Below are 19,344 nucleotides of genomic sequence, written 5' to 3' on the forward strand. Positions count from 1 at the left end.
TATGATAGTTATTACTACCGGTAAATACCTTTTCTCAATTAGGTAAAATTGATGGCGTCCAAACACTATTCATTATATGCATTAAACGAGAAATTATTGAATACAAATGTGTTTCTGATGTCATCAAATGGATTTTTGTGAAGGAATATTTACATCAAATGAATTGTAAATTTTTTTTTTCAAAATTCAATCGTTTTTCCATTTTCATCAATACTTTTGCTCCATTTAGTAAAAGTGATGGAGCTCATTAGACATACACTATTATATGCATTAAATGAGAATTTCTTTAAAATTTTACCAGAAAAAATCATTTTGAAGTCATCAAAATAATATTCATGAAAAAATATTTACATATGTACATCAAATGAACTGTAAAATATGACACCATTTCAATTTTTTATCAATGTTTTAGTAAAATTGATAGCCAGTTACACATACACTATAGATTTGTTTACTTTTTTGAAGGAATCAAAGGAATATTCATGGAGGAATATTTACATATGTACATTGAAAGAATTGTAAAATCAACTGTTCAATTTTTATCAATACCTTTGGTCCATTTGATGACATTGATGGAGCTCATTAGACTATTCATTACACGCATTATGAGAAATTATTGAATATCTTTTTATAGTCAATCTAAGCAAACATCTTGCATTCTTTCTTTTTTCTTTCTCTTGGTGCTCCAATTTGTGTCCTCTTAACAGCAAATTTCCAAACAAAACTTGTTAGTCGCATAAACGCTCAGTAATCAGTGTTTGGGCTCCTGATCGATGTGGATTTACTACTTGGCATTGACAGCATGTCATCGATCTTCAACCAGGTTATATGCTTGGACAAAAGTTTCAGGAAATGGTGTTGAAACTTCTTCCCCAAAAAAGTGTAGAAGACAGGGCTGATGCAGAAGTACAGGTAGGCAAAGTTACGTGTTATGTACAGCGCATAGTCGAGGGTTTCTGAGCAATCTTTCGGATCTCCAAAGGATATCTTGATGGCTTTCAACAGAATGACCACGTTGTAAGGCGTCCAGCAGATGAAGAAGGTGAAGACAATGACGAAGATGAGTTTGACTGCCCTGCACTTCTCCATCATGCGCGTGGACATGATCTTGATGGTTATGCGGATGTAGCAGGACTGGATGATAACCAGAGGCACTAGGAAGAAAAGGAGAAACTGCTGATAATAGCCAAACAGCTCCCACTTCGTGAGGGTACTCTGATGGTAACCAGTCGCTTCGCACCGCCAACCATTTGAACCTTTCATCACATCATAAAGAAATATGTCCTTTATGCTAGCCAATATACTGAGCACCCAGACGGCGGCAGAGGATGCAACCGCATATTTTGTCCTCCTGCTCTGGACTGCAGTGATGGCGTGGACCACCGCAAGGTAGCGGTCAATGGTCATGAGTGTGAGGAAGAGGACAGAGCTGTTGAAGCCGATGAAATAACAGCTTCCCACCAACTTGCAAAGTGCACTGCCAAAGACCCATTCTGACTTGTGGTAGACCGCCCAAAAGGGAAGGCTGGAGGTGAAGATCAGGTCCGAGACGACGAGGTTGAGTAAGAAGATGTTGGTGACCGTGCTGAGCTTCTCATATTTGTAGATGATGCACAGCACCAGTCCATTCCCCACCAAACTCAGCATGAAGCCAGTGTAGTAGAACACTGGGAGAAATGCTGCACCAAACTGGATGACGTTGCCTTTATTGCATAAAGGGACATAATCGTGTACGACGCTTTCTGAAACGGACTCATTGGCCTCTTTGAAAAAATCTTCATAGAGGTTATAATCATACCCAGCCATTGCCTGGTGCTAGATTCTGTTGCAATAAAATCAAACAGCAAACACAGAGTTAATAAAAATGTGTATTGAGGTTAATTTTGAGCATCAAATATTAGTATTACTCACCCGTGCCAAATAAGTGTGTGAAACTCTCTCGCAGCCGTGGCAGAACTGATGCAAAATTTGTGGCTTACCGAGAAAAACTTAGCACACATCCTGAACGAGGAACTGTGGAGGGCATTTAAGTCACCTCGTCAGCACTACGCAAAACCGCTTTCACAATCACTATTTATGGTCAGAGGTGGTGTAAAATTATTATTTTAAAATGTAGGAAGAGAAATGACAGAGCAAGCAAAATGTAACAAGCAAAATTAAACATTTTTAAATTATTTATTGTAATTTAAAGAGTTTGAATTGTCAGCTGCACAAATTTTGTAAAACAAAACAAAACAAAACATGACAAGACTAAATGCTACGTCCATAAAAAACATGAACAGAAAACATTAAATAATAATAATAATAAATAGGTGCTAATTTTTTGTTGTTGCTGTTGTTGCACAAATCTATCAGGTCAAACAGATAGACAAGACAAAACTACACTAATAAGAGTACAGCTAAATTCTACAAGGCATGTTCAAATGATCAAACAATTAAAAGTATAATTAAATAATTAAAAAGTGTTTAGTAGTAAAAATGTTCCTATAAAAACTAACAAATAGCCCTTGAGCAGAAGTATTCTCAAATTTGAACATAAGCATTCAATAGCCCGTAGAAATCGCTTCACATCCCGTACAGAGGTAGCTTGGCTAGGGCAGTGCAGTGGATACAGTATAGTCATTTTTCTTTAAAGGAACAGTTCACCCAAAAACACAACTGAAGCTGAAAATTAAATTGGTCACAGGACACACGAGAATGATGAATGTATACAGTACGTGCATCTGCACGGTGTTTGAGAGCATTTTCACTGAATAATGGTTTAATTTTTAGCCTGTATCTTCCTCAAAGGCTTCAGAAGACATGGAATATAATGCACTGACCACTTTTATGGAGCTTGTCTTTTTTAAAGGACAACTCCGGTGAGAAATGAACCTAGGGGTAATTAACAGATGGTTACAGAGTAGATCGTACTCTGGGATGCGTTTTCTTGGAAATCGAATGTAAAGAGTTTTATCTTTAAAAACAGATTAGCTTATAACACTAGTCTATGGGGCACAGAGTAGTGAAATTAAATCGCTAGTTAATACCACTAACAAGGCTAAAAATAGCCTCACACTAACACAGTAGCATAATGAGGGTCCCAACATGGAAACCGAAGCATTGAGAACTTTGTAAGTGGTCAAACAGTTTAATAAGAAGACAGTTTATAAACATAGTGCAGTACGCGTTCACGGACAGGCACCATCTTGTAAAACAGTCTCGACTCATCGAGCCACGAGCGCTGTTCTAAGTGATGAACTGTGACTTGGAATCTCATATGGTTCGTTGTTTCTGGAAGAAAACACTGAACGCGACAGAGAAAATAAATAAATAAAAATAAAAATGTCCATGTTATTACATTTCACAAACTTAATTCCTATCGACCAGTTCACTTAGAACAGCGCTCGTAGATCGATTCATCGAGACTGTTTTTCGAGATGGTGCCTGTCCGTGAATGCGTAAGGCACTATGTTTATGAAGTATCTTCTTATTAAACTGTTTGTACTCTTACAAAGTTCTCAATGCTTCGGTTTGCATGTAGGGACCCTCATTATGCTACTGTGTTAGTGTGAGGCTATTTTGAGCCTTGTTAGTGGTATTAACTAGCGATTTAATTTTACCACCCTGTGTCTACCCTGTGCCCCATAGACTAGTGTTATAAGCTAATCTGTTTTTAGAGATAAAACTCTTTACATTCGATTTTCAAGAAAACGCATCCCAGAGAACGATCTACTCGGTAACCATCTGTTAATTACCCCTAGGTTCATTTCTCACCGGAGTTGTCCTTTAAATAGCCCCCATTGTGTGGAAAAGAGCGGCATGGACAATTCAAATTACCACATTCAAGATTCTCAGACAGGAAAACACATCACATATTTAAAGTCAAGATCATGAGATTGTTCTTTAGAGGTTATGAGTTCTTGAGGTCAAGGCTGAGCACCAGAAATATTCATCTGAGAGAGAAAAGACTGTACAGAATCAGTAAGATCCCACTGTCCTGATGCTAAAAATTAGGTCCTTTTCTAAAAGGGTCGTCCCGAAAGCCATAGGCTTGATAACAAGAGGACAGGTCACAAATCCCCATGGATCCTGGGGGCCCACGTTTGCCTGGAGTGCCCGGAGGGCCAGGTTTCCCTGGTGGACCAGAAGGCCCGGGATATCCCTCACCGTCATCCCCACGTGGACCCTGCAAACCTGTGGAAAAGAAAGTTACTTCAGGACGTGCTTATATAGACAAAAAATTCAGCAAGAGGGATTACTATTATCATGCATGAATATGAAGACTGGGCTTGACATTAACACTCCCCAACCTGCCCAATGCGGGTGGATTTCAGCAGTGGTGTCATGCAGTCTCTCCTACTAGCCCCTTTGGCGGCTTGAATTTTATATATAATAGGGCAATATACATTTTTCATAAAAGGCATCTGAAATAATAAATTAATTGCAAATGTAGTGTTGTGTTGTAGTGCATGTGTAACAGTATAGTGGATCTGTGTATGAGGTCTTAAAGTGACAGCAGGCTAATATACCTGCTGCCAAATTATGAGATAATATTTAAACCACCTATATGGCAGTTTCCCCATGGTATTGATGTCAAAATTTGTAGCCAGTGAAAATGTAACTTTTGAAAACCGCTAGTGGCTGGTGAGCAAAAAAAAGTTAATGTCAAGCCCTGGATATAGACGTTTGTTTTTTACCTGCTGGGCCAGGTGGACCTGGCAACCCGATTTCACCTAGTCCTTTAGCCCCTTTCATACCCATTGGGCCAATATCACCTGTAAGAAAAACATTTGAGCAGCATTTCCCTGTAGTACTCTAACTTTATAATCAGAAAATAAACATTAAAACAGCTTCACATAATCCTCACCTTTCACCCCTTCAGGCCCCCTCCTCCCTTGAGGTCCTGGGTAGCCTGGAGAGCCCGCCCTGCCGGGATACCCTGGAGGTCCAGATGGGCCGGTCGGGCCTGGGGGACCTGGATCCCCTGCTGGTCCTTGTTTGGTTTCACAGTGCTGGCAACTTCTTTGGCCCATCACCTGCAGGAGCTGTGGCAGCTGGCCTGTTGAAGGAACATTTATAGCGGTGCTTATCAACTGTATTGAAGTTTCTTCTAAAGGGGGTGTGTGTGTGTGTGTGTGGGGGGGGGGTTACAGTTAAAGTTGCAGTAAGTGAAACGCTGTTTAAAGTGGATCAGACAGAGCAGTGTGTCCATTCATGATGGGGGAGAAGAGAGTGAACAAAAGAGATTTGAAGAAAGACTGTAGAAAGAGAGATGGCTGAGAGACATTACAAAAGAGAAAAGGTCAGAGGAATATCACTGCAAAAAGAAGGGTTATCAGACAAGAGCTTTAATATTAGAAACGCTCTGGAGTGACCTAAGTGTGAAGGCCTGGAAACGGATGCATTGGTTGTGTTGTTTCTGATTAACATTGCTTTTGCTGTTGTTAAGTTATAACAGGACAGTTTTGAGTGTCATTGTTTGTCTGAAGCTGGTGGTGAAAAAAAAACAGCTCTTAAATCTATTTACTCTTGTGTTCTGTATGTTTAGTTTTTGTTCTTCCTTTTTTAGGGAAAGATGCACGTGTAATCTGAATGTGCCTAATGTGGTCCATACGATAAATAATATGATAAATAATGGCCCGGTTTCATGGTAATCCTTCGGTCTTTAAGCCAGGATTAGTTTTAAATGTGCCAGAAAACAAAACTTTAGTGGTGTGCAGTGGCTCAACCACCACCAGTGTCCACTTGGATGATGCGATGGCAGCCACAGTACAACGGCGCCAGTGTGATCACCACACACCAGCGATAGGTGGAGAGGAGAGAGGGTGATAGAGCCAATTCAGTGGATGGGGATTATTAGGAGGCCATGATAAGTAAGGGCCAATCGAGGGAATTTGGCCAGGACACCAGGGTTACACCCCTACTCTTTTTTACCAGAAGTTCTATGGGATTTTTAATGACCACAGCGAGTCAGGACCTCGATTCAACGTCTCATCCGAAGGACGGTGCTTGTTACAGTACAGTGTCCCCATCACTATACTGGGGTGTTAGGACTCACTAACACCTCTACCAGCAGCAACCAGGCTCAGCCCGGCTTCGCTTCAGTGGGAAACCAGTCTACAGGGTGATGTATAGCATGACATAGGAAATAAGGCCAGAATACATTACACAAAATTTGACCACATGTGGCAAATGTACAACACAGTCAGCACTAGCTAACGGGATGTGAGCCCAAAAAGGCCTGCATATAATGCAGCAAATGTGGACCAGCTTGTCTTACAAAACATATCTGGGCCAGTTTTGGCAAAGATGAGAGAGTAATCACTGGCGAATCTGAATGTGAACCTAAAGTGGCCCACACATGGCATGGCAAGGCACGTTTGTTTATATAGCACATTTCATACACAAAAGTAATTCAAAGTGCCTATATCAAAGAAATTAAAATATTCAAAATATTCACTGAAGTTAAGCAGGGCTGAGCCGGTTTACCTAGTGAGTATTCAATGCGTAAATGGTGTTTTCTAATATGACAGACTATCCCACTCAGCATCATACACCCCTATAAACACAGTTGCTGTAAAGCTGTTAGGTGTTATTTAATAGCTCAGGAATACTGCTGTTAATCAAACATGTACGTATAACAATGCTAAACTAAACATTTTAACACTGTCCCTGGCAACCATTTTTCACTAATATAAAAATAGCAGTGTGACTCTACGCATGGATTTCACAACCAACAAAACTTAATTTTTTCTTCTTTTTTATAGAGAACTGAAAGTTGCATCACTGCTCCCACCTCCCCAGATGTTTCCAGCTATCTGACCATGAGGCACGCATACACACTCCTCTACACACTCTATTTATCACAGAGTTAAATATTCTTCAGGAGATCTATTTCTTAAGGTGTATCCCGATTCACATACTTGTGGACTGTTTATATCTGGCGATTTTTAGTATAGTGTGAATAGTGTGTTTAAACTGAAAATTATAGAAATAAAAAGTGCACTTTAAATACAGATGATGACCTTCGTTAAGTGTGGAAAGTTGGACACTTCATGCACTTTCACAGCTTTAATTACGTTACGGAGGAGAAGGTGCTATCAGACTCTGAAGTTGACGTTTAAATGACTGTATATAGTGCATAGCATATAAGTGCGTACTAGTGTACTTTTGGGACACAACTTTTGTCTTTTCTTCCAAAATAAATTTACCTGACAAGTAAAATGCACATTCATATCTCATAATATCTCAAATCTAAACTAGATTTTAGATTTTGTGATTGATGCGCCAATGCAAAAGTCACAGACCTGATTCTAAGGTGTTTTGGGTGTTTTGTTAAATAGTGATCGTTTATTTGAAAGTGTAAGAAGGATGAGTTACATGACCAAATGTAATACTTACGGTTAAGGTTTCGCTCAAACTCCAACCGAAAGAATGAGCAATAGTAATAGTGATGCTTGCATTAGCATATTTTAATGAATTTCTTCATTTGTCCTAACCTCACAAAATCGATTTGCCATTGAAACGAGACAAAACAGAACAAAACATGAAAACTTACTTTGTAAGACAGAAGCACAAATCTTCATGAGCTGCTCTTCTGAAGGTGGCTTGCCCTGTAACACAGTGTGTCATATTTGAACAAGACCATCACCATCATGCATACTTTATTAATTCTCATAAGCATCACACTCACTGGTTTCCCTGGATAACCTGGAACTCCTGGTTGTCCTGGTAGCCCATCTAGACCTGAAAATCCTTGAGATCCAGGTGGCCCTGAAGGACCCACATCTCCCTTTTTCCCATCAGCCCCTCTACTCCCAGGATCCCCTGCTACACCTGGCTGAGAGGGAGTGGGACAACAATTCAAATCAGTGTCATCACTTCTATTGAATGAGTTCAGAAATATCATTAAAAAAGTGTTCTTTTTTAAAATCCTTTTATTTTTGTGTACATTTAATTATTTGAGTAATATGAGAAAAGGTGATGGAGTTGCAAACAACATCCAAGAATGTTGAGACACTGTTTTTTTCAAAACATTGACGCTTGTATTGGTCCCTTGCTGGGAAACTAAGAGACTTTCATATTCTGACTTTTGGTTGTGAGACAATGATAACAGTAGTTATGTTTTATGAGTAGTTAGGTATGTACCTCTCCTTTGTTCCCTTTCAGGCCCGGTTCACCCTGTTAAGAATGACAGAAATACATCACACACATTAGGAGCTGTGCAGATGATTTGTAATACCCTGATATTTTATGAGAAATTTAATTTCAAAACATTTAGATATTAATATGTATATTTGTTTTTATGTTTTTTGCCCCCAAAATAATACAATATGGAAATATTTATGAAATAATGCAAAAGTGGTGCATTAATTATTGGCAAAGCTGAATTTTCAGCATCATTACTCCAGTCTATCAGATGCTCCTTCAAAATCATCCTAATATGCTGATTTGTTGCTCAAGAAACATTTCTTAATACTATGTTGAAAACTGCATGATACAATTTTTAGGATTCTTCCATTAATAGAAAGTTCCTAAGAACAGTATTTATTTAAAATATAAATAATTATAAACATCTTTACTTTCACTTTTGAGCAAATTTTAATGTCCTTGCTGAATACAAATATTAATTTCTTTCAAAAAAGGTTTTACCCCAAACTTTTTGGGGGCGTTTTTTTTCATATAAAAATGTGCTTATGCAAAGCTCATAGTCAAGATATTACGGTGTTGCTAGACTCGCATTGGTTTCTAGATGTTTTTAGCACATTGCTGTGTGCTTTCATGGGTCTTCTGGATGTTCTCTAAGTGATTGCATACTAGCTCAAATAAAAAGAGTCTGCTCTCAAATTTCTATGACACTCTTCCTTCACAACAAGTGTGTGGGAGGTTTTCAATTCCATCGCACAAGCAACAAGTGTAATACGCAGGTTTTACGAGTTTGTTCATAACCAGAACTATGGTTGTATTAGCAACATCGTTAATAAAGCGACTGTCACATACATGTTTTCCATTGACTCCAGGTTCTCCATGGTTTCCTTTCTCACCCTGGAATGAGAGATTTATAATCATAAAAATGTTAATATTGCTCTGACAAAAATGTACAGTATCAAGACAAAAAGTTAATCCACAAGCTAGACCAGCACCAGATCAGCATAAAACTGCCTAGAACATGGTGTGTGGTACTATATTAAAACATTTGTACTCTGACTGAATCAAAATATGTGTGCGTGTGTGTGTGTGTCTTCTGTAGGTCAGAATACCTGTTTGAAAAAAATAACAGTAACACTTTTTTTTTGACTTCCTCTTTCCTCCCTCTTTCTCTCTCTCTCTCTCTCTCTCTCTCTCTCTCTCTCTCTCTCTCTCTCTCTCTCTCTCTCTCTCTCTCTCTTTCTTTCTCTCTCTAACATGTTTCTTTTAAACAGTCAGTGAGAAATCAAATGTCACAGATGTCAAACCACACTGAGCAGTCACAATACCTGACTTCCCCTCGGTCCAGATGATCCCGAGTCACCCTGCAAAAGTGCACAAGCATGTAAGAGTATTTAACCGTGCTGAAACAAGGAATAAGCTACTTTTAATGAAGTTGCAAAACATAGGTTAAGGAGAAGTCCTATATTAGGGTATATATGCAGTGCACTGTCCCAGTGACAATTCTTTCAACATCCCTCCACCTGCCTCCAAGCCACCGTTGAGAACAGGAAGTCTGGTTTGTTTACCATTAACTATTAAGACTGGATAAGCAGACAAAATCATGAAAAAAAAAAAAAAAAACATTGCAAAAGTTTAATCCACCTAGAGGTTGCATTAACCAAAATTAGTAATTTGGTGAATCACATTAAAAATGTAACACTTTGCATAATTTTGTGTGAACTTCAGCATGAAATGGAAGTTGCGATAGTCTTTTCTTCCCGATTGTGACGCATACATCCTAGTGAAATGGCTTCTTGAATAAGAAAACACTCTAACATGGAGGCTAAATGAAGTTGTAACCTCTATAGCATCAGTCACTAGAACGTCTCTTGAGATCAGTGGACTGAGGTTTGCTCGCACGGCGACTACTAGCTGGCCTCCGTTACACTCACTGCAGAGCCAAATGATGTCCAGCTCCTCCTCTCTGCTCGTAATAGTTGCAGATATGTTTAATGACACACTGTAAAAAAATATTTAGAAAAAAAGTTACCTGGTTGCCTTAAAATTTTGAGTTCATTGAAATTAAAATTTTGAGTTAATACAATGAACATTTTTTGAGATTCGACAACCTTTATTAAAATATTATTAAAAGATTTTGTAAGCATATTGGGTAATTGTGTGTTTTATGTCTGATGATGCAGTGAAACATGCCAAATAGTGCTATTTTCATGATTTATCAAATTTTTTATGTGGTTCAGATACAAAAATATTTTGAGTTTCTATTTATTAAACAAATTTCCTTCATTGTATCAACTCAATTTTTTAATTTCAATAAACTCAAAATTTTAACGCAACCAGGTTACTTACTTTTTTAAGTTAAACCAACAAAAACCAACCAATTTTTTTTTACAGTGCAGGGTTATGGATGATGTTAAAGGGTTAAAGAGCTCTTGTGATAAATGCAATCCGACACCTGCTGCGTTTGTGCCGTGACACTCGCTCGGCTCACTCACATTATATTGAACTGACACGTTTAGTTTTTAATTGTAGTGTCTTTTCTCTAACTGAACTGAATGATTTTATGAAAATGAACAGAACGGGCCATTATCGCGGTAGGGCAAGTGATCCAGTAAACCAGTAGCGGTGGCTTTATTGTGAGTGGCCTCGTAGGGCAGCGAATCAAGTGCATTCTGGGAGTTGTTGTCTTTCATCCCCATGAGACAAAAATAATTTTTTAGCCTTTTCTCAGTCTAGAAGGCACCAAATTGAAAAAAATTCTACTACATTAACAACCCAGTTTAAATACAAAGCTTAATGCTAAATCACTGAAGTAACCCTTTAAGGAGTAGGTGGACAGTCTAGCTCCAGCCATTATGTCCAGCAAGGGCGAACTGGAAGTCAAGTGAGAAGCCTCTCGGTTGTACCGCCATCATGCCAGTTAACACATTATCAGAGAATAGAAGAGGGAGGGGGAGTTATTTTGATTAAAGATTATGAGGGCACATAACATTTTATTAATGCGCATGGATAAATAATTTATAATAAATACAGCAATATACAGGATTAAAAGAAAAGAAAACAGGAGAAAGTTTTAAAGTGCCACCACGAAAATAGAGTAGGCGAAAAATTAACATTTCTAGATTTAAATTGTTAATTGAATCAACTGTTTCATACACTGTAAGGGTGGTGAGAGGGGAAAAGAAATGTCAAATTAATAGTCAGCATGAAATGAAAATGCTATTTTTTTCTTTGAATGATTCATCCAGACATGTATTTTTTTTCTCTTTTATTTGACCTTAAATGTCATAACTGAATCTTCCGGTGAAAATAACAGATTTTTCTATAATCATTTGGTTCACTTAAACCCCACCCCTCACTTAAATTCAATCAACAATCAATACATAAAACCAAGCTCCTTCCCTACATTTTTTCTTTTTTGATAATCTGTTACACTTGGATGTATGTTACAATACAAAAGATAAAATCGTTCACTCCATCGTTTCATTGCGACACTAAAAATGCCAAGCATCGCAATATTTTTCAAAGAATAAAACCACATCAGAGCCGGCCAGTGACAGAGAATGACTGTTTGTAATCCAATTTGTAATGAATGGATCTTGAATGATCTTTATTAAAGCATCCCTCTAATGTAAGGCAGATGATAATTCAGGTTAGGTTTGTCACTGTTAAGCCCCTTTCACACTGCACGTCGGACCCGCAATATTCCCGGAACATTGCCGGGTCGTCTTCTGTGTGAAAGCAACCACGTCCCGGAATTGATTACCGAATTCGACCCGGGTCGGGGCTCTAGTAATATTGCGGTATTCGACCCGGGACGAGCGCTGTGTGAACAAAAGCCGAAACTAATGCCGCAACGTGTACGTAGTTATCGTGCGACTCCTAGAGCTTGTTTTTTCAATAACACAACCCTGCAGTGCCAGAAGAGCTCGTCGGTGTTTTAAACGCAGAGAGTGTTTGTATACAAAAGAAACTAAAATTAAACAAGCAGAAATGAGCGCAAACTGGACACAAGTCGAGACCACGGAGCTCCTTACTATCCGCGCTGAAGCTGAGAACGCTCGCCGTTATACGTCACATCCGGATGTCACGTGTCAACTCGACCCGGGACCGTTACGGGTTGTGTGAAAGCGCACATATTACGGTATTTCGCTGGCAGTGTGAATGGACCAAATCTAGCGACCCGGGAACAAATGCCGGGTCGCATTATCCGTGTATTTGCCGGAATCGCAGTGTGAAAGGGGCTTCAGAGTAAAGAGTGTTTTGGAGAGTAAAGAGTAACGTACCTTATGACCTTTGAACCCTGGTAGACCTCTAATGCCAGGGGGACCTTGCATGCCGTGCTCTCCATCTGGACCCTGTGGATACACACATGCACACATACACCTTTATAAGACAGGATTTAGATATTTCACTTGTGCAGCATCACTATACTCACCAACAGGTATCATTTAGTTAGTTTACTTTTTTGAATAAAGACACCACTGGTTTTAGAGTATTGAGTCATTAAAATCAAATTTAAGATCTTTTAAGACCTGCTCAAATAAAATGAATACCATATCATAGTGTCCATAAAAAAGCAAACGCTTAAAATCGCTTAAAAACAAAATAAAATAAAAATCTTTTTAACTACAAGTTAAAAATAATCAAGTTTCATGTTTTATTTAATATGCACATAATTAGTACATTAACCAATTTCAATACATTTATCAATGCATTCAAATTTAAACCGATAATGGATTTTGCTAATAAACAGATTATTGTGCAGATACAGAAATCTATGTATTTAATGAATGTGTTCAAATAATATACTTTTAGTCCTGTGACAAGAGAGCCCATCATAGCTTTTTGAAGTTTAGTAATCACATTAAGCAAGATTGAGATAACTGTTTTTTCACCCCCAAATTTAAGACCTCTTAAAATTATAATAAGGACTTTTGTTATACCATTTCAGACATTCTAAGGCTCTTTATGGACCCGCAGGGACCCCGACTACAAATGTATTTTGTGCATATAGCTATTGTATTGCTTAATAGTGCACAAAATGGAGTACTTTTCATTTTTGGGTAAACTATCACTTTACTCTTCTGGCTTAATGTGCAATGAATTAAAGATGGACACCATTTCATCTGTAAAGTGCATACATTCACAGCTTCAGCTGAGCTTTCTTTCTGAACATTATGACTTGAACATTGTGATTAATCTAGCATCTGCAACTCAAAGGTATTTCCTGAAGCTGTATGAGAAAGTGGCAGGTATGTCACTAAAGGAGATTATATCATATTTTCAGACCTTTATATGTGGAAATCCCCCTCCCTTAGCTCACTCACTTTAGCACCAGGTGCACCAGGGAGCCCATCCTGTCCGCGAGAGCCAGAATTCCCCTGTTAACAAACAAATTTCAATAAAATGTATATAATAAGTACACTTTATACACACTATATTGCCAAAAATTTTGGGACGCCTGCCTTGCACATGAACATTAATGACAGCCTATTCTGAATATGTAGAGTTTAATATGGTGTTGGCCCAACCTTTGCAGCTATAACAGCTTCTGGGAAGGCTTTTCACAAGGTTTAGGTGTGTGTTATATTCCCATAGAGTTTGACTGCTCTTCTAAAAGTGCATTTGTGAGGTCAGGCACTGATGTTGGACGAGAAGGCCTGGCTCTCAGTCTCCGCTCTAATTCATCCCAAAGGTGATCTATCGGACTGAGGTCAGGACTCTGTGCAGGCCAGTAAAGGTCCTCCACATCACACTCGCTCATCCATGACTTTATGGACCTTGCTTTGTGCACTGGTGCGCAGCCATGTTGGAAAAGGAGGGGGCCATCCCCAAACTGTTTACACAAAGTTGGGAGCATGAAATGATCCAAAATGTCTTGGTATGCTGAAACATTACGTGTTCCTTTCACTGGCCCAACCCCTGAAAAACAACCCACACTATAACCCCCCTCCACCAAACTTTACACATGGCAAAATGCAGTCAGGCAAGTGCTGTTCTCCTGGCAACCACCAAACCCAGACTTGTCCATCTGATTGCCAGACAGAAGCGTGATTGTTTACTCCAGAGAACACGTCTCCACAGCTCTAGAGTCCAGTGGCGGCGTGCTTTACTCCACTGCATCCCACACTTTGCTTTGCATTTGTTGATGTAAGGTTTGGATGAGCTGCTCGGCCATGGAAACCCATTCCATGAAGAGCTCTATGTACTGTTGTGAACCTAATCTGAAGTTTGGAGGTCTGTAGCTATTGACTCTGCAGAAAGTTGACGCCTTCTGTGCACTGTGTGCCTCAGCATGCACTGACCCCACTCTTTGATTTTATGTGGCCTACCACTTCGTGGATGAGTTGCTGTTGTTCGAAATTGCTTCCACTTTGTTATAATACCACTAAAGGTTGACTGTAAAATATTTAGTAGTGATAAAATTTTGCAAATGGACTTTGTCCATTCATCACAGTACCAAGCTTGAGTTCACTGAGCTCCTGAGAGCGACCCAATCTTTCACAAAGGTTTGTAGAAGCGTCTGCATGCCTAGGTGCTTGATTTTATACACCGGTGGCCATGGCAGTGATTGGAACACCTGAATTCAATGATTTGGATGGGTGTCACAATACTTTTGGCAATACAGTGTATATATAATTTCATGTTTTCATTTTTTATATCATTAAAGAGGTGATATAAAAATATGATTTGCTGCAAATTGCTAAAGCATATTTAGCTGAGATTTACTTTTGGACCAGGAGGCCCTTCTCTGCCAGGTGGACCAGTTGGGCCTGGGGGTCCCTGAAAAAAATAAATATATTTTTAAATAAAACTGTGCAATAAGACAATCATCAAATATCAGTAATTCAATAGTTTTTTTTAAAAGTGCAGTAAGTGATTAACGCTGAGAAATGCTATTGAAAATACAAAAAAAAAAAAAAACAATTCTGTGAGTATTTGCTATGTCTGTTCTGTGTGTATGCTGATTTTTTTTGTGTTTGTACATAGTAATGGCTGTGTAAATAGGAGGGGGGGGGGGGTATACGTATTCCCCCATGATGGGGGAGGAGAAAGGGTGAGCAAGCAGGATATATTACCAAAGAGGAAAAAGTCAGAGGAATTGAAAATAATTGAGAGAAGAAGGGTTACGATCAGGCAAGAGCCACGCACATTAATATAAGAAAAGCTTTCCAGCGCTAGAGACGTTAGAAGGCCTGAAAACGAATGCCGAGGTTTTTCTGTTTGATATGTGAGTAGCACTGGGTTTTGCTGTCTTTCACAGAACCAAGTTGTGCTGCTGTATGTATGCTGTTGTTGCATCAGCTGTTGTTGAATCAGCTGATTCACCCATACTTGCACAAGTTGTCTGATATGCCAGCTGTGGTTGTCTGTGCTGTGTATTGTGTTCGCTGAATTGGTGCAGAGCAATGAATGAAGCCATGTGTTTGGTTGGGTGTTAATTTCACATATCAAAAGTGTTTCTCAAGAAATTGTTTACTACACCTTTATCTGCCATCAGCAATGATAACATCAAATTTTTTGTTACCAGTCTGTCTGGTAACATTAACCAATGACGTGAGTTTTGGGCACACGAATAAATCATTTACACCGGTTGTTGGAAACTAGATTTCAACATTTTGTGAAAAGTGAGCTAGGGTGTTCTGGGTGGTTTCTATGGTATTGCTATGTGGTTGGTAAAGTGTTACGTCGGTTGCTAGGTGGTTACAAAAGAGCACCACTTCACAAACACTCTATGACATTCTGGTTCCCAGATATGGTTTGAGACCCTCCTTTAAAGTAAATGTATGGGATTTAAAAATTAAGCCTGTTTTATTACAAAAGTAATATCTGCATGATTTTGTTTAGAATTATTATTACTATTTATATTTATATACTATTTATAAAGAAACAGTTACTGCTTGCAAATGGAATTTATCATCGAGCCAACAAATTGCAATAGACAAAAACATAATTCTGTTGAAATGATGAGATACCTGCTGTCCTGTTGGTCCGGTAAAGCCTGCTGGTCCTGGCATACCTCGCTCACCCTGTCAAGATAATTTATTATACAACGGAAAAAAAACTGTGACAAAATCAACACTCTCAAAATGGCATCAACTATCATCAGATAAAATATATATATATATATATATATTTTAAAAGTCTCTTATGCTCAACAAGGCAGAATTTAAAACATCAAAAATTGGCTTCTTACTTGAGGTCCAGCAGGGCCCATCTCTCCAGGAAATCCTCGTATCCCCTAAAAACAAAAAAGCAAACATGTGCTATGAGTTATGGTCTTGGCAATGCAGTTTTGCATTCCATGACCCTTTTTCTATCTGTGCAAATTTGATACAAAAATTGTAATACACAGTTAAAGGGTTAGTTCATCCAAAAATGATAGGGTGATTTACTCCCGATAAAGTCATAGGTGTATATGAGATTCTTCTTTCAGATGAATACAATCTGAGTTATATAAAAATCATTTCCTGGCTAATTCAAGCTATATAAATGGCAGTGAATGGCAGCCCAAAATGTGCCATTATAAAGCTTGGATTAAATCATGGGATTTTTGTGTAAACTATGCCTCTGGAAATGGAAGTTACAATAGTTTTTTTCTTCCCTATTGTGACATATATCAGAGTGAAACAGCTTCTCGGACAAGACTGAATGTAGGGCGGGGCTTGATTTTGCCCATGGGAAATTGATTGGATCATTGTGGTTTGCTATTGGTCATTGTCATGTGAGTGACAGGTTGTCCCGCCCACACGCCAGGAAACATGTTATCAGAGAAGAGATGTCGCTGTCAGAGGGAGGAGAAATTATTTTAATGACATTTTGATTATTAAATTTTTTATTATTTTGATTCCCCCCACCTACATTTTTTTCCTCAATACCGGCTGGAAAGTGTGGGTGGGGGAGTGAATGAAACGCGCTTTCTTCAACCCTCAACCACAACTGAGCTGCACCTGAGCAAGACACCTAACCCCGACTCGCTCCCCAGACGCTGTAGTGAATGGCTGCCCACGGCTCAGGGTGTGTGTGTGTCCACGGCTTGCAATGTGTGTGTTCACTTTTCACTGTTCCTAATGTGTGTGCATTAACTTGGATGGGATAAACACCTTGGCTTGAACATCACTTCACTTTAAAGATTAAAAAATAAAATAATGATGTGTAAGGATAAATCCTTTGTAATAAATACAGCAATACTCCATAAAAATAAAAAATAAACTGTCAATTTGGATTTCATGGTGACTTTAACATTCTGCCAGCACTACCACGATTGCATGTTTACTTACCCAGCGCGGCCTTTCTGTCTCATTACCAAGCCACACTGTAACCCATCCAATGTAAGCAAGTTGCAAGCACATATTCTTTCATTAGAGTGGTTTACACGAGAGTTTTATGATGAAAGATAAAAGCGAAGCATAAATCACCACACCTATATCCAACCACAGCTGATACCTAGTGTTTCCTGCAGCAAAAGATTTCAAGAATCTCAGAATGTTGTACATTTTTCTTTCAAATGAGCCAGTTTTCATTGGCCATAAACAGGAAGCACAGGCCAAGCAACTTGTGAAATGAATGAGCGTAAAAGTGTTCAATCAAACAGAAAAGTTTCCACACAGTGCAGAAACAGACAGACAGAAAGAAAAAGAGACAGAGGTTGGGGGCGTGAAGAAAAACGCCTGACCTTTAGGAGTGGACAAGCGCATTTATTGACATCATTGAAATGGTTCCTAAATACCTCTGTCTCCACCTGCTGTGTCCACAACTTGGCCAAATAAAACGCTTCCGTAGGAAAGAAAGAAAAGTTGGAACATTCAGAGGTACACCACAACCTCAGGAAGAGGGAGGGGTGTATTAACTGTTATATTAATCACATGACCGTCTACCTCAAAGTTTCCATACAGCCACTCTTAGCATCTGGGCTTGGAAACGGGCAGAACTGTGTGCTTGCCAAAACATTTCCCCAAAAGGGAATACTTACTATATGAATATATATCAAACTAAGCCAAGGATATCTAAATATTTACACTGAGACCTAAACCACGTCACTTCAGGTCATTAGCTGAAATTAGACTTTAGTTTAGACTTTAGTCACTTCAGTTTCTGTTTGGATTGAAACCATATACCCACACTAACCATGCTGAAATATACAGCGGCAAGTTCCAAGCTGCAGCTGTCAAATAAATAAATGAACAAATAAATAAATGTAAGTCTCCATTTCAAAAGTAATAACGCAGCACATTTCTTAACAAGACACATGATTTGACATGCCATACATGTCCATAAAACAAACCATGCAAAATGAGTTACCAAAGCTTAATAATTCAGCTTAGGGTCTGATCAAATCACGTAAAAAATAATAGTGGTGCATATTAGACAGCAGCTACTAATAAAAGAAATCTTTAGTTCTCCATAAGTGACACCCTCGTAACCACAAACAAGAAACATTGCACGGCATCAGCAGTTTTTTTTACGCTCTTCCTGCTATCTCATATGTTACAACGAGAAGAAAGAAACTGTAGCAAAGAGATTTGAATGTCTCTAATGTAAAAGATAAATATATAACCCATATAACTTGACACATACACTGTACAGGCATAACATTATGACCGAAGTGAAGTGGAAAAAGCTGATTATTGCGGCATATTTGAGTTGGTGGGATATATTAGGCAGCAAGTGAACATTTTGTCCTGGAAGTTGATGTGTTAGAAGCAGGAAAGGTTTAGCCTAAGCATTTAAGTGAGTTTGATAAGGACCAAATGGACAGGGGTCAGCATGGGCTGCCACTATGCAGCCCCATACGCAACAAACTCTGTGTATTGTGAATTCTGACACCTTTCCATCAAAACCAGCATTAACTTCTTGAGCAATGTGAGCTACAGTAGCTCGTCTGTCTGATCAGAACACACAGGCCAGCCTTTGCTCCCCACGTGCATCAATGAGCCTCGGCCGCCCATGACCCTGTCGCCGGTTCATGACTGTTCCTTCCTTGGAGCACTTTTGATAGACACTGACCACTGCAGACCGGGAACACCCCACAAGAGCTGCAGTTTTGGAGATGCTCTGACCCCAGTCGTCTAGCCATTACTATTTAACCTTTGTCAAACTCGCTCAAATCCTTACACTTTCAAATTTAAGAACAGCTGGTTAAAACAAGGAAAAATGTTAGGATTAGGAATAATAATTACCCTTATGTAAAACACATTTTTTGTTTGTTTT

General features: G+C 38.9%; 2 protein-coding genes across 2 annotated transcripts in view; both read right to left on the reverse strand.

Moving 5' to 3' along the window:
* The window catches only part of ccr12a (chemokine (C-C motif) receptor 12a), a 2,249-nt gene extending 435 nt beyond the window's left edge, over nucleotides 1-1,814 (reverse strand). Inside the window, exon 1 of the mRNA XM_067452738.1 lies at nucleotides 1-1,814. This exon is cut by the window's left edge and continues 435 nt beyond it. Within this exon, the coding sequence (XP_067308839.1) occupies nucleotides 745-1,806 (1,062 nt within the window). The 5' untranslated portion in view covers nucleotides 1,807-1,814 and the 3' untranslated portion in view covers nucleotides 1-744.
* Nucleotides 1,815-3,728: 1,914 nt separating this feature from the next.
* Nucleotides 3,729-19,344, reverse strand: part of si:ch211-106n13.3 (vWFA and Collagen domain-containing protein) — a 34,262-nt gene continuing 18,646 nt past the window's right edge. Inside the window, exons 18-30 of the mRNA XM_067453313.1 lie at nucleotides 16,331-16,375; nucleotides 16,110-16,163; nucleotides 14,863-14,916; nucleotides 13,461-13,514; nucleotides 12,417-12,488; nucleotides 9,459-9,494; nucleotides 8,983-9,027; nucleotides 8,131-8,163; nucleotides 7,676-7,822; nucleotides 7,541-7,595; nucleotides 4,850-5,041; nucleotides 4,680-4,757; nucleotides 3,729-4,176 (exon numbers count right to left, since the gene is read on the reverse strand). Of these exons, the coding sequence (XP_067309414.1) occupies nucleotides 3,986-4,176; nucleotides 4,680-4,757; nucleotides 4,850-5,041; nucleotides 7,541-7,595; nucleotides 7,676-7,822; nucleotides 8,131-8,163; nucleotides 8,983-9,027; nucleotides 9,459-9,494; nucleotides 12,417-12,488; nucleotides 13,461-13,514; nucleotides 14,863-14,916; nucleotides 16,110-16,163; nucleotides 16,331-16,375 (1,056 nt within the window). The 3' untranslated portion in view covers nucleotides 3,729-3,985. The remainder of the gene's footprint in view (nucleotides 4,177-4,679; nucleotides 4,758-4,849; nucleotides 5,042-7,540; nucleotides 7,596-7,675; nucleotides 7,823-8,130; nucleotides 8,164-8,982; nucleotides 9,028-9,458; nucleotides 9,495-12,416; nucleotides 12,489-13,460; nucleotides 13,515-14,862; nucleotides 14,917-16,109; nucleotides 16,164-16,330; nucleotides 16,376-19,344) is intronic.

This window comes from Pseudorasbora parva, chromosome 9 (genome assembly GCF_024679245.1).
Source record: "Pseudorasbora parva isolate DD20220531a chromosome 9, ASM2467924v1, whole genome shotgun sequence".
NCBI classification, from domain to species: Eukaryota; Metazoa; Chordata; class Actinopteri; order Cypriniformes; family Gobionidae; genus Pseudorasbora; species Pseudorasbora parva.